Source organism: Pelobates fuscus, chromosome 3 (genome assembly GCF_036172605.1).
Source record: "Pelobates fuscus isolate aPelFus1 chromosome 3, aPelFus1.pri, whole genome shotgun sequence".
Classification (NCBI taxonomy): Eukaryota; Metazoa; Chordata; class Amphibia; order Anura; family Pelobatidae; genus Pelobates; species Pelobates fuscus.
The window spans coordinates 387,377,636-387,392,316 of NC_086319.1; the positions used below are offsets into that span (position 1 = coordinate 387,377,636).

At 40.7% G+C, this 14,681-nt stretch overlaps 1 protein-coding gene across 2 annotated transcripts; it reads right to left on the reverse strand.

The window, feature by feature from the left end:
* Positions 1-5,871: 5,871 nt before the first annotated feature.
* On the reverse strand, positions 5,872-14,672 carry RNASEK (ribonuclease K). Of its 2 annotated transcripts, XR_010090469.1 has the most exons (4): positions 14,517-14,672; positions 7,333-7,415; positions 6,530-7,243; positions 5,872-6,336 (listed from the first exon to the last, which is right to left on the reverse strand). XR_010090469.1 is itself a non-coding variant. In XM_063449645.1 (3 exons), the coding sequence occupies exons 1-3, from the start codon at positions 14,592-14,594 to the stop codon at positions 7,099-7,101; spliced, it is 306 nt and encodes a 101-aa protein (XP_063305715.1). In that variant the 5' UTR covers positions 14,595-14,672; the 3' UTR covers positions 5,872-7,098. The 2 variants fall into 2 exon arrangements, 1 of the variants encoding a protein (XP_063305715.1); XM_063449645.1 differs by having other exon boundaries at positions 5,872-7,243.
* Between the last annotated feature and the right edge of the window lie 9 nt (positions 14,673-14,681).

Genomic DNA, 14,681 nt, shown 5'->3' on the forward strand with positions numbered 1-14,681 from the left:
TTTGACCCCTCCAACTTAAACCCCACATTAAAAACATTTTCACAATTGTTAAAATTTGATACAATGAAGGTTACAACTGCCCGGAACCAAAGACGCCCGAATTTATCTAAAGATGAAAGGGAAGCCTTAAACAGCCTGGCTAAAGATATGTCCATTACCATACGTCCAGCGGACAAGGGGGGCGCTATAGTCATCCAACAATACGACGACTATAAGGAGGAAATCCTTAAACAACTAAAGGATACCAGAGTCTATGAATACACGCTAATAGATCCCACCTATGAATTCAGTAAAGTTGTTCAACAGACACTACAAAGGGGGTTAGAAGCAGGTTACCTCACCACTACGGAATATGAGTACTTATTTGAAACCCACCCTCGGTGCCCGATCATATACACAGTGCCTAAGGTTCATAAAAACCTGGAACGCCCACCAGGACGACCGATAGTATCGGCGATCGGGGGATTGTTAGAACCCATAGGAAAATGGTTAGACACAAAATTTAAAAAACCGGTAATGTCACTACCTACCTATGTCAAAGACTCGGCGCAAGTCATAGCAGCCTTGAATTCTATAGAACTCCCCCCACAAGGGGTTTTCTTAGCAGCCATTGACGTAAGCAGTTTATACACCATAATTCCCCACGAGGAGGGAATCCAGGCGATGCGCCAAATACTAACACAGTACCAAGAACGTATAGAGCCCCCGATTGAATATATACTTGAATTATTGGAATTATGTCTTACACTCAATTATTTTCGATTTGAAAAAGCATTCTACATACAAATATCCGGGACATCGATGGGTGCCCCTATGGCACCCATGTATGCTAATGCATACATGCATGCATATGAACAGGTACACATTCTCCAAAAATATGGTCATCATATTCTGAAATATCTGAGATATATCGACGACGTGTTCATCATATGGACGGGTGAGGAACAAGGTCTACATGACATGATAAGGTCACTGAATCAATTGGATTCACCAGTAAGATTTACCCATCAAATTAACAACAAACAAATCGACTTCCTGGATCTTCGTATCTTTATAGAAAATAACAAGCTGGGGTATACTTTATTTGCAAAGGAAACTGACCGTAATACGTTACTACACGCCAGTAGTCACCATCCACCTAACCTTATAAAATCTTTACCGGTATCTCAATTTATGAGAATACTGAGGAACAACTCTGACTCTACGAAAACAGCAAACCAGGTACAAGAAATGTTTGAAAAATTTTCACAACGTGGATATCCAAGACAGATGCTGGAGTGTGCATACTCAAAAGCACTCAAAAACTACACTGATGGCCCCAAAATTAAAAGCAACCAAAATAGAATGATCTTCCCCCAAACGTTCCATTCACTATCGGGTGAGATGTCCCAGAAAATAAGACACAACTGGGAGGTTCTCAAAAAAGATAAGACACTACCGACGATATTCCAGAATACCCCAATGATTAGCTATAGGAGAAACAGGAACCTGAGAGACTATCTGGTCCATACAGATACATCTATGGCGCATCAGTCTGTTCAAAGTCCAGGCTGTTATCATTGTTTGAAGTGCATGGCTTGCAATAGTATGACCCCGGGCAAAGCGTTTTACCACCCTCGCTCAGGTAAAGAATACAGGATACGGCAAAGGATCACGTGCACCACTACACACGTAGTCTACCGCATCACCTGCCCATGTGGACTCATGTACATCGGCAAAACGTCTAATGACCTCAGGGAGCGCATGAGGGGACACAGATCCACCATCAGGACTGCGTTATCCAGCGGCATAGCAACCACCCCCATAGCCAAACATTTTCTGGATATAGGGCATACACTGCCCACATTGAAATTTATGGGCATTGAACATGTTCCGGCCCCGAGCAGGGGGGGTGACAGAGATGTCCTACTTCTTCAAAGAGAAGCCTTTTGGATCTTCACATTAGGAACTTTGTCCCCGGGGGGACTTAATGAAATCAACCCACTCAGCTGCTTCATCCCGAAAAGATAAAGAAGCCATAGTCTCGTAAACAATAGTTACTGATACATATCTGTACTAAAGGTCACAGAAAAACCACTACTGGTGATTAACTCATGAGACTTTTTGTTAAATCAATCATATATTAATTTTTAATTCTTATTTAGCCAAGTTAGCTTATTGATGCTCCTGCTACACTCCATAGACTGTATGGCCGTTAATTTGCAATACATTTAAGTTAGTATATACATAGTATCCCTAGGGTTATTCAAATATACTTTGAAAAAAATTTTCTACAATTTTTTTACAATGTATCTATAATTAGGTCTGCAACCACATGGCACTTGGAATTCCAATTTAAAGCGGAGCCACCTTATGTTAGTGTTTAAAAATGTAGCAATCGTAAGGTATTGTTTAACTTTGTTTAACAAATTTGTTCCAATAGATGCTTAAATATACAAATAGATTCCTGAACTCTTAGTTAATCTAAGGTGGCTTCGATATCTCTTATCCTTGAATTTTAATATGTCTGCGAGTGCAGATCATTAGACACTTGGCCGTAACCACACACACTTCCAGGCCTTTTTACTAGGCACGTAAGGGGTTAAATCCCTATTTTCAAAGTTGAGTAATCACTTTCACATTTGCACAGCCTCTCTTTCATATAACTTACTCTCCAATCAAATCACCTGTAAGGTATATTTAAATCACTTTTTTTCCGCCTTTCATTGTCTTGAAAAAAGTCCCACGAGGACTGAAACGTCGACTTGTATGTCTTTGAAATTTGGCACAATAAATTGTTTATATCTCTAAGAAGACCTTTCGAGTGCACTCTTTTCATCTGTATATATTGAAGGCTGAGGCAGCACCGAGGCAAGCACAAGACCGGTACATTGAGTGCGGGATATTTGCAGTTTGTGTTATATTATATAGTATGTTATATATAGGATCCATTATATTATATTGTATGTTATATTATATAGTATGTTATATATAGGATCCATTATATTATATACTGCTCTAAAAAATAAAGGGAACACTAAAATAACACATCCTAGATCTGAATTAATTAAATATTCTTCTGAAATACTTTGTTATTTACATAGTTGAATGTGCTGACAACAAAATCACACAAAAATAAAAAAAATGGAAATCAAATTTTTCAACCCATGGAGGTCTGGATTTGTAGTCACACTCAAAATTAAAGTGGAAAAACACACTACAGGCTGATCCAACTTTGATGTGATGTCCTTAAAACAAGTCAAAATGAGGCTCAGTAGTGTGTGTGGCCTCCACATACCTGTATGACCTCCCTACAACACCTGTGCATGCTCCTGATGAGGTGGCGGATGGTCTCCTGAGGGATCTCCTCCCAGACCTGGACTAAAGCATCTGCCAACTCCTGGACAGTCTGTGGTGCAATGTGACGTTGGTGGATGGAGCGAGACATGATGTCCCAGATGTGCTCAATTGGATTCAGGTCTGGGGAACAGGCTGGCCAGTCCATAGCATCAATGCCTTCGTCTTGCAGAGCCACTCAATGGGCATTCCTGTATTGGACCTTGCAGGGTAAGCAAGCCGAATGCGGTGTGGGCATTCAAGAAAGTGAGGTAAGTTCTCAAACCAGTCTGAAATGTTTTAAGAAATTACCCTGGGAGGGAAACAAGGAACTCCTGACACCATAACTACTATTGTGAATAGATAATACGTATTGAAACTATTTTCACCTTCCCAATAAAGAACTGGTTTTAAAAAGCTATCTGGGACAATGAGCATACAATGCATATTACTTTAACCCTTTGTGCGGTGTGTGCAGGCACGACATAAAGGTATAATGCTGGAGTGCGTATTTTATCAAATAAGTCACGCAAAATTACCCGACTATCAGCGATCACTAATGCCAACACCAGCCTAAATAAATAGTAAAAATAGCAAGCCTGTTCGTTACTTGGCTAATGATTAATTGGAAAAATACCATTTAATTTCCTATTTGGTGTGCAATGAAGTTAATGCATATTTATCCCAGGGTTATTAATTTTACTTTATTTAGATAACATTCAAAATCTAGAAGTTTCTATATGTCAATAAAACGTAAAACAATGTTTTATCTACCAAATGCTGTTGTCGTGTAGGCTCATTGAAGAGTTTTTTTCCGTTAGGTTTATTCATAAATCGAGAATTGTGGACTATTTGCATGGTATAACCATTCTTATTAGAACAGCTTTTTTTTGTCTTTATTTCATTGTGTTTCATAGAACATAAGGGAACTCGTCTGCAGCTCCAGAACCCCGTGAACAAACTCACTTTAGGTCAGTTTAACATGCTACTTTGGCGCCCCCAGGTGTCAGTTTTAACAAAAACAAAAAACTGTTTATTTTATATTTTGCAATTGATTTATGTTGATGTCACACACTATAAGGTTAAAAATTGTTTTTTGTTTTGTTTTTTACGGTTCTAGATTACGCCACCCCCTTTAACCCCTTAAGGACCAAACTAATGGAATAAAAGGGAATCATGACATGTCACACATGACATGTGTCCTTAAGGGGTTAAAAATTAAAGTCAGGCAGAGAGAGATTCCACTTGGAAGCTTGCTGTGCTGTCATTCTAATCGAAGTCCAAGAGTGTACATCCAATCCTTTTCATACACTGTATTCACTGCTTCTCTACCGGCAGCCCTAGTCAGCTTTGGTATTGTTCTGTGTGTGATGACAAAGAATGTGCAGACCTTTGATTTTGGAAGGACTTGAGAGAGTGCCTGTCTGACAGCTTCTAGTGGCGCGATCTACACATGGCAACTTCTCAGAAACAGCATCGTTTTACAGTGCCAAAGGTAAGGGACAGCATGCACCAAAACCACTACATAAAGGTGCTTAGAGTTTATCTTTCAAGAAGCATTGTCACTTGTGTGGTGTTGGTGCTTTTTGGAAAGTCACTTCGAAGGTGACATGTTGACTTGCATGATGTGGAGGAATCAATCAATCGAGCGTTGCATGAAATGATGCAAAAGAGAGCAGGCACATACCAATTAAAACACCTACCTTTACCATAATTCTTACTATCCATTAGAAAAAGTAGCCACAAAATTATATGAAGTGTTCACAGGGGTCACTTGTGTGAAAATAGCCCAGAGCATGAAAAACTCTGCTTTGTCTGGACAAGGAACACTATAGCTTCAGAAATATTAAAACGTATTCCATATCGTATAGTGTTAAAAACACTATCTAGCCACTCCTTGCTCCCCTAAATATAGTAAAATCTTACCTTTATTCCAGTCTGCTGGTGTTGGCTCTTCCCCTGATCTACCTTCTTGGCTGACATTATCAGAAGTGATGATCTCAGCTAAAGAAGCAAAACCAACACTGCCCTGGCCAATCAGCATCTCCTCACAGAGATGCACTGAATCAATGCATTTCTATGAGGAAAGTTCAGTATCTCCATGCAGAGGGTGGAGACACTGAATAGGAGTGATGCACAATTTGCAGCACTGCCCCAGAAGCACCTCTAGTAGCCATTTGAGGAGTGGCCAGTGGAAGTATTCCTATGCTGTAATGTAAACACCGCCTTTTCTCTGGAAAATAGTGTTTACCGCAAAAAGCCTGAAGGGGCTGACTATACTCACCAGAACAAATGTAGTTGTGTACCTTTGAGAAAAATTACCACCACAGTTTGTGTCATTATTTTTAAGTGTATATTGGAAGGAGGGTAAGGCCTACCTGATGCACTTCTTGATACAGAATCTTCATCAGAGCTCTTGGTGTAGCTGTGCAATGTCCAGGTGTATTGATGGAGACAAAGCAGTATTGCTAGGCCAATTCATAAAATTAGCATAGACATTCTGCCTATTTACAAAGGGATATTTGGAGTATACAATCATGACTGAGTGAAGGACACTTAGAGGTCACACAATATTTTACTTTAATCACATCATAAATACGATTAGGTCCCAGCATTAGACAATACAGAAGGATCTAGTCACTACTGGCAGAGACAAAAACGGACAGTCTGGACGTGGAAGCTGTGAGGAAAGGTTAGCAGCAATAGACAGGATGGTCCCAGTGGCAATTTATCTGTTAGCCATCTACATTATGTATTTTAGAGGCGGCACATAACATTTTAAATAAGGAATACATAGATATATTTTGGTGAGTTTCTAATGAATCCAATGAAGATGCCCTGTAGAGCACCATTCCTAAAACCTTTCCTTGGGACTCCCTAACAGGGCAGATTTTCAAGATATGCCTATTACAAGCCATTTTCATTGTTACACCTATAACACAGAAGGCATATCTCCAAAACTCAAGCTGTTGGTGGGTCCCAGAAAAATCTGATACCAAAACACTGATCTAAAGCACAGATCTATATTTTCTTAAAGTTGCTAAACCCTAAGTTTCAGACCTACCACCTGAAGGTACCTGCCATCAGTGTACCACTTCCTTAATATCAGATATTCATTTTATAGTTTGGGACATCGCCACTAATGTTTATGAAGACTCTGAACTGCATCCTGGTCAACCTCTCATAAAACATAGAGGCCTTCCCAAGATGTAACGGTCATTAAACACATCTGGCGACTTCGTATCGTACACACCACATCAACTATTTTGCAGTAAAACCGATTGGTGTTTTTTGAAGAGAAAAAATCTTTTGGAATGGCCACAATGAGTTTGTTCTTTTTTTTTTTTAAAGGGAATTGTCTGCAAGGAAAATAACTTTAATTACTTGTGACTGTGTCTTATGTATTTGTTCTAGAGCTTAGCATCTTCCATTTGGCTTCTTTATAAAATGTAAACCGGATTCAGGTGGGGTAGAGCTGAATGTCGTCTCAGGGTGACACTTGGTAATTCGAGAGGATTTATTTCCTTTTTGGATTGTATAGGAGGCCATTACTGGCCGTGAAAGCCTTATCTGGGAACAGTAATCAGAGGAAAGAACTCCTGCCTACACGTACCACATATTTATTCTTGGAACAGTTGGACAGTTTCTGTGTGTGGTAGCCTCAGCTTAAGATAAACCCTCTTTATTACAGTATCTGTGTCACAGTCCACTGTCTGGGGATGCTGGTTTCATGGTGGGTGGGAGTGGGGATTCCAGTTAGGGTAAGACTTCATCTCAGACTGCTCAGCGTACCATGTATTCTTTCCTCTTGTTAAGCCTAACCTGGCAGAAAGAGAAGCCTCCAAGGATGACATAGAGTGCAGCTGCGATGAAACAGTTATAGGAAACTTGCTCATAGAGACCATACAGCTTGGTGGGAGGTTTAGGACTGTAAAAAAAAAAGAAAGTCATCAGGCTTACAATAATGAGCAGAAGATGGAAGAGAAGAAGATATGGTCATTAAAATGTTACACTTACTCAGTAAACAGGTCGTCTTCTACGAAGGGGACGTCTTCAATCAGGACAGCAGAGTGGACATTGAAAAAGATTCCCAGGAGTACCTGAAACACATAATATAGATATACTGCATTTTTTTTAAATCGGAACCAATACATGCAAAATGGTGTCACACAGAGAACAGTTACATTAAAGGAACACTATATAGTGTCAGGAATATAGTGCTGGAATCGATATTTGGGGTGTGTGTGCCCGCCCCTCTGCTAGTGTCTGGTTGACAGCCACTAGAGGTGAAGATAACCCCTTAAAGTAATTACTGCAGTTTCCTAAAACTGTGATAATTACCTTTACAGGGTAGAAGGACTTGGGACACTGCACCCAAACCACTTTAATGAGCTGAAGTGGTCTGGGTACCTATAGTGTACCTTGAACAAGTAAATAATTTACTACATAAGTAATTCTTCAGTGACAAGGTTAGCACTAGTATGCGTACTCCATGATATGGACTCTTTCACAACAGGTACACATGTGTTTTACAGGTTTTTAAACAACAAATGTATTATTTATCATAAAGTCTATGGCAGAGTCTGCATATTTCCATGGATTACTGGTGCAGGACTTTATTATACTGCTTAATTAAAAGACTATATCACTCCCTTGGCTCTCCTCTACCCCCTCCTATGTATTCCATTATAGCTCTCCCTCATCTTGACTGGTAGCCATGTCCTTTGAAGCTGGAACAGCCGCATTGCCGTCAGCAGGCCCTATCTCTGATCCTCTGGAACCCTGGCCCGGCCTTATCCTAAGCATCCGCCCAGTCAAGTTTACAACCCATTTTACCTCCTTTTATAGACACCTAAGATAGTGCTATTTGGAGGAAAGGTGATGAACGCTAAGCAAGAGCTGGGGGAGACCCCTTTTCCATAACCGCAGGAGCCCCAGTTTAAAGACCAGCACTTAGTTACAACCAGTCTGGAACTCCAGATTGGATAGAGATTTGCCCAACGCCCAGTCAAAAACGTATTCAATAATTTCTCGGGCTTGACAACTCCGATCCGGCTAATATTTGAACAATACACTTGGGTAATTGAGACCTGTCTGGGGATGTGTTTTCATGTTGTGTGCTTATTTTATTATAGAGTTGTGGAAGAACCAACTCTTAAGCACCCAGACCGCCGGCGCCTTTGGCATGCCAACTGCAGAATACACACAAACGTTGAACAAGTGGCGTTTCTGGCTCTGCTATGCTCCATGGATCAGGGCGCTATTTTCCAAGCGCTCCATTACAGACTATCTGGGGATATATAATGTGTGGGGGTTCTTCACTGTTAAATTGTTATTTTGGGGGTTTATTTTGTTGTGAGGCTTCTTTGTGTCTGGGAGATAATTAACTTAACCGGTGGATGTCACAATCCTCTCCCAGACACAAAAGGTGCCAGGGCGAGATCATCTATACCTTTGCTGGAGACCCCATGCTGCTTTTCTGTGTATATAAACTCGCATTGTTTCCAATAAAGGTTGTTGTTCTCCCCAAACACTATGTATCAACTCCTGTCTGGGAACTTGGGCTATAAACACATGCTTTACTTCCAGTTAGAGGGGAAAATCAGCGGAGATATCCAGTCTGGATATTGGAGCTCCGTTACAATGTCAACTGACTATCTGATCGACCTTGCTTAGAAAGTATCAGCTCTTTCCAAACCAGGGAGCTCCATTTAAGTTTTATTGGCAGAACATCGATGATTCTATATTCCTCTAGAAAAGTATGAAAGACTATAAACTGTAGTTTCTAAAATTATTTCTTTCCTATCACCATTGAGATAAAGGAGAACAGGCTGGAGGCTGCAAGTCTCTCTTTACAGCATCTTAACCATCGGAAAAAGGACTGTGAATCCCACCAAGGCATGTAAGAGAAGCAACTATGATAGGATTAGATATTTTAAATGACCGAACAATCCTTATCGTTCCAGCTTATAAAAATAATGAATCATGTTATACAAGTGAAAAAATATTATGAAACGTTTGTATAATATGAATAATGCCATGTTGGGGTTCTGAGGACATCCTGGCTTTCCATCCCAAACGTATGATGCCTCTGGAACCCTCTGAATGGCATTAATTCCATATATTTATTTAGCTAGTTTGTCAGTAAGCAGAGAACGTCCTACAGTTAAAGTGCTACGGTGTTCCTAATCCAGAATGTGAGGAAAGCTTCTTAAAACACCACACATTCAGAGGCAGAATACTTTCCATGTCGACCTATATATGCTATCAAGTTAGCCAGCACAAATCTGCATTGACCTAACCTTCGCATTTAGAACATCTCCGCCAATCCTGGTGCGCTCACATACACCTTATTTACCCTAAAATAAGGCTGGGTCTTATATTAATTTTTGCTCCAAAAGACCAATAAGGGCTTATTTTCAGGGGATGTCTTATTTTTTCCATGTACAAAAATCTACATTAAATCAAATACAGTCATGTCATCTTCTAGCCTCCCCCGCCTCAATGTGTCTATTTCCCCTAGCTCCTCCCATTATTGCCATTACCTCCCCTCCTGTTCCTGACTGCCACGGTACACCTCTGATGGGAAGTGCTCTCTCAGTGAGCACTTCCTGTCAGCCGTGGCGATTGGCAGGAGGTGAGCAGCACAGCGCTTGCAGGGCAACAGGGTCCCCCCTTGAAGTGACGAGCCCAGTCACAGCTGAGACCACTGGAGCCGTGGTAGGTACGCCAGTGCGTCAAACTACCAGAAACTCATATATATTTACAGGACATGTAGGTCAGGACTTATAGAACATTGGTTATGCCTAGTTTTTTTTTTTTTCCCGTTTTCATTATAGAAGTGAGCTCAGCTTGAGATACAATGTGAGTACGTAGGGTTTCATGTATCCTAGTGTGTCAATCACTGATTGCATTCGGGCAGGTCAAAGATGTTTTATTTAAATAGTTTTTCCTATTGTAGAGCTACAAAACTACTACTAAGTTGTAATTGCCTGCAGGAAATCATTGGAAAATGTGAGGATATATACACAGAGTATGTTAGGACCATGGAAACAATCACTGCAGAGGTGGGTGATATGTAGGTCCACTAGCCCCAGTGTAGGGTTGCCAGACCAATCATATTCCACTTCTCCATGACATTAGTCAATACACAAATGTAAGATTCATAGACTATCCCATCCAGGAATGAAATCTGTTTATAATTCTATCAGGAATCCTTTAGACACAGCCTTGATCAGTTAATTAAAATTCTTCCCTCCAGCATGTAAATACTAAACGGCAACTCTCATCTAACAAGATGACACTATTTTCCATAGCAATAAAAATGATCAACCGGAAAATAGATAAGTATGGCATGGAAAAGGGGGTTTTACTTAACCTGCTCAGTTACTAAACGTATATCAATTTTACATGTACCTTTGCTTGCTATTTAACAAAACCATATATCAGCCACTCCCAAGAGGTCGCACAGTGTCTTAGAGAGTTAAACAAATAAAATCATAAACCAGGCCCAGATCTTCACTCAAATAAGGGTTCCCTCTAACTATGAATCCACTATCCTGAAAAGCGACACAGCAAGGGATTCTGGGGATTATAGTTTAACTGACCATCTTGTACAACTTCTCCCGGAAAACCCGCCTGCTTCAAAAAAGCACAGATGTGCAGAGATTTATGGAATAAGCTCAGCACAGCCATAAACAGTTAACAGGGAACTCTAAGCACAATAACCACTACAGCATGTGCCAGGTAAGACCTTGGTAAGGAGACAAATAATTTTTTATTTTTTTTATAAACATGGGGCCGTTGTGTTTCCTGTGATATTGTGGAGGTTCCCCATTCCAAATAGGCGATATTAATTCCATGTCAACTGACACTCCTCAGCCAGTCAATGATGTCCATCCAATGTTACAGACAATTGATACATCTAGTATTGAAAGGAAATGTCCACTTTAGATTATTATTTGTGAATCTGGAACCATAACCACAACATTGCACTGCAGAGGTTATAATGCTTAGAGGGACCTTTTAACCCCTTAAGGACACATGACATGTGTGACATGTCATGATTCCCTTTTATTCCAGAAGTTTGGTCCTTAAGGGGTTAAAGGACAGTCATGATTGGCAAAGCTCACTAAGCCTACGTATTACTTAAATTGCAGAAACCTTGTATTCATTATTTAGCACACTACAAAATAATGCAGAGTCCCCAGCCACCTATTCAGTGTTAAACTGTTCAAAACTGGTTTACCACAATATGTAGGGGCAGTGCCAGAGGACTCAATGATATTAAATGGTTATAGCACCTACAGCGTCCCTTTAAGAAGGAGCGGTTACCTATATGACTGATTTCGTTCTCCCTACATCCAGCTCTGGAGCTAAACCAATAGTCCTGCTGCTTTAGATCTTTGTATCTGTGAGAGTCTATTGTTTCCCAAACAAACTTAATTGGCAAAGGTTCCCTGAATAACTCTATGGAGGACAGCAGGAGGTGGCTAGATTCTGAATATTGCAGTTCTGTCCTTTCAGATCAAACACACAGCGCTTTATACCAGCCTTAGCCAGGCCAAGCAATCTTTTTTTACCATAACCTTGCTAAGGGCAGTGCGTTTACCTGTAAACAGAACACATGCACACACCGTAATCATGCTATGTATACAGTCAACACACGTACTCTGACAAGCAAAATACCACGCGCACATCCCTGCTACTTCTGATCACGAGACTGGTCATGAAAAGGAGAAGCAGGCATACAAAGGGGAATTAATAAAGAGGATGTTCCACACTTCATATTAACCCATGCTGTGCCACAGACTGAAAGGAGAGAAACATAGAAATGTGACGGCAGATAAGAACCATTCGGCCAATCTAGTCTGCCCAGTTTTCTAAATACCTTATCTGATAGTTAGGATAGCCTTATGCCTATCCCACGCATGCTTAAACTCCTTTACTGTGTTAACCTCTACCACTTCAGCTGGAAGGCTATTCCATGCATCCACTACCCTCTCAGTAAAGTAATACTTCCTGATATTTTTAAACCTTTGCCCCTCTAATTTAAGAATATGCTTTTGAGAAATGCACAAAACCTCTCTACCGTAACAATATTGGTAGTAACAAAACTGAGCACAGTTGACGGTCCCCGAATTGCTGCTGTATTTGCACACACAGAGTATAGATGCTTATTTAAAAGCTGATAAGATGTTACACAGATTGTGTGTATTTTAGCAGATTCATGCAGATTACAGACCATATAGAGCAGGGGGTGCCCAAAAGGGAGACCTCTAGATGTTGTAGAACTTCTACTCCCATGATTCATTGCATGCATCTAAATGTTTTCCAATGGCAATGAATCATGGAAGCTGTAGTTTTAAAACATCTGGGGATCTACCTTTTGGCCACCCCTGATAGAGTATATAAATATTAGTCGGACTTTTAAATGGTAAAAAAGTACAGACAGGAACGCACAAAATTAAAACCGGCTGGGTAATGCACTAAAATGTGGCTTTTCAGGAATTTGCCGTGGTCACATTCTAGCTCACAATCGCCAAACTGAAAACAAAAGTGACTGGGAGCGTTTCCATTTTAGTTATTCTGACATAAAGCGTGAACTTCGAATGAGATGGGGATGGTATAACACAGGGGAATAACGGATAACCTAGAGGACACAAGGGGTATTTATATCACGGAGGAAAGACAGGGCACATAGGACAACGCGCAAAAGGCTTACACAGATCACAAAGTGTAGACAATGAAATACAGGATACACAATGTGATACACAATGTGATACACAATGTGACAAATAACAGGACATAATTTGGGGTAACAAACCTGAGTGGGAAAGCAGGCAAACTAGTATGAGTTAGGTGGGTATAAGACTAGTAAATATGCTGTACACATCAGAGGGCAGTGGGAAAGCAGACGATATTGAGTTAGGTGGTGTGGAGGTCAGAGGGTATGTGATAGGAGATATATGGTTAGGTAGTTGGGTAGGTAAGACGGTATTAGCGTGAGATATTGGTTTAGGTAGACCAGAGGGTATTGGATCACCTCTAAAATATATGCTTTCTATGTAAGGTGCTGTGGAATATGTTTGCATTATACAAATGCTAATAATGAAGTAGATGAGGAGGTCAAAGGGTATTGGGTTAGGTCATTGGTAAGGTCAAAGGGTATTCAGAGAGCATTGGATACAATAGGTGGCAGAGATCAGGAGACAGGGTCAGGAAATAAACAGTATATGTGACGTTTGGGGGTCAGGAAACAAAACACGTTGGGTAAAGATTTTAGAGTCAGTAAATAAAACCGGATTGGGTTTTGGGTGTCTGTATAAAACATGGGGTAAAGGTTGTGAGGTCAGTAAATAAAACACAGGATAAGGCAGGGTTTGGGGTGTCATTATTATACACAGACTAAGGCAGGGTTTGGGGTGTCATTATTATACACAGACTAAGGCAGGGTTTGGGGTGTCATTATTATACACAGACTAAGGCAGGGTTTGGGGTGTCATTATTATACACAGACTAAAGCAGGGTTTGGGGTGTCATTATTATACACAGACTAAGGCAGGGTTTGGGGTGTCATTATTATACACAGACTAAGGCAGGGTTTGGGGTGTCATTATTATACACAGACTAAAGCAGGGTTTGGGGTGTCATTATTATACACAGACTAAAGCAGGGTTTGGGGGATCAGTAAATAATAGATATTTTAATGGAGGATTTGGGGTATCATTATCATATACAGGATAAGGAGGGTTTGGGGTGTCATTATTATAGGCAGGGTTTGGGGTGTCATTATTATAGGCAGGGTTTGGGGTGTCATTATTATAGGCAGGGTTTGGGGTGTCATTATTATAGGCAGGGTTTGGGGTGTCATTATTATAGGCAGGGTTTGGGGTGTCATTATTATAGGCAGGGTTTGGGGTGTCATTATTATAGGCAGGGTTTGGGGTGTCATTATTATAGGCAGGGTTTGGGGTGTCATTATTATAGGCAGGGTTTGGGGTGTCATTATTATAGGCAGGGTTTGGGGTGTCATTATTATACACAGGATAGGCAGGGTTTGGGGATCAGTAAATATTAGATATTATAATGGAGGGTTTGGGGGAGTCAGTAAATAACAGATATTATAATGGGGGGGTCAGTAAATAATAGATATTATAATGGGGGGTTTGGGGGTCAGTAAATAATACATATTATATTACCAGCATGATGACTCCCCACACACTGAGTACGATCCCGCAGGCGGCCAGCTTGGGCCCGCAGCACAGCAGAGACACCATCCTCACAGCAGCTCACCGATCAGCTTCCAACTGAGCTACCGAGCACTGAGATCAGCTGACCTAGACCGCCCTGCGCAGCGTGACGTC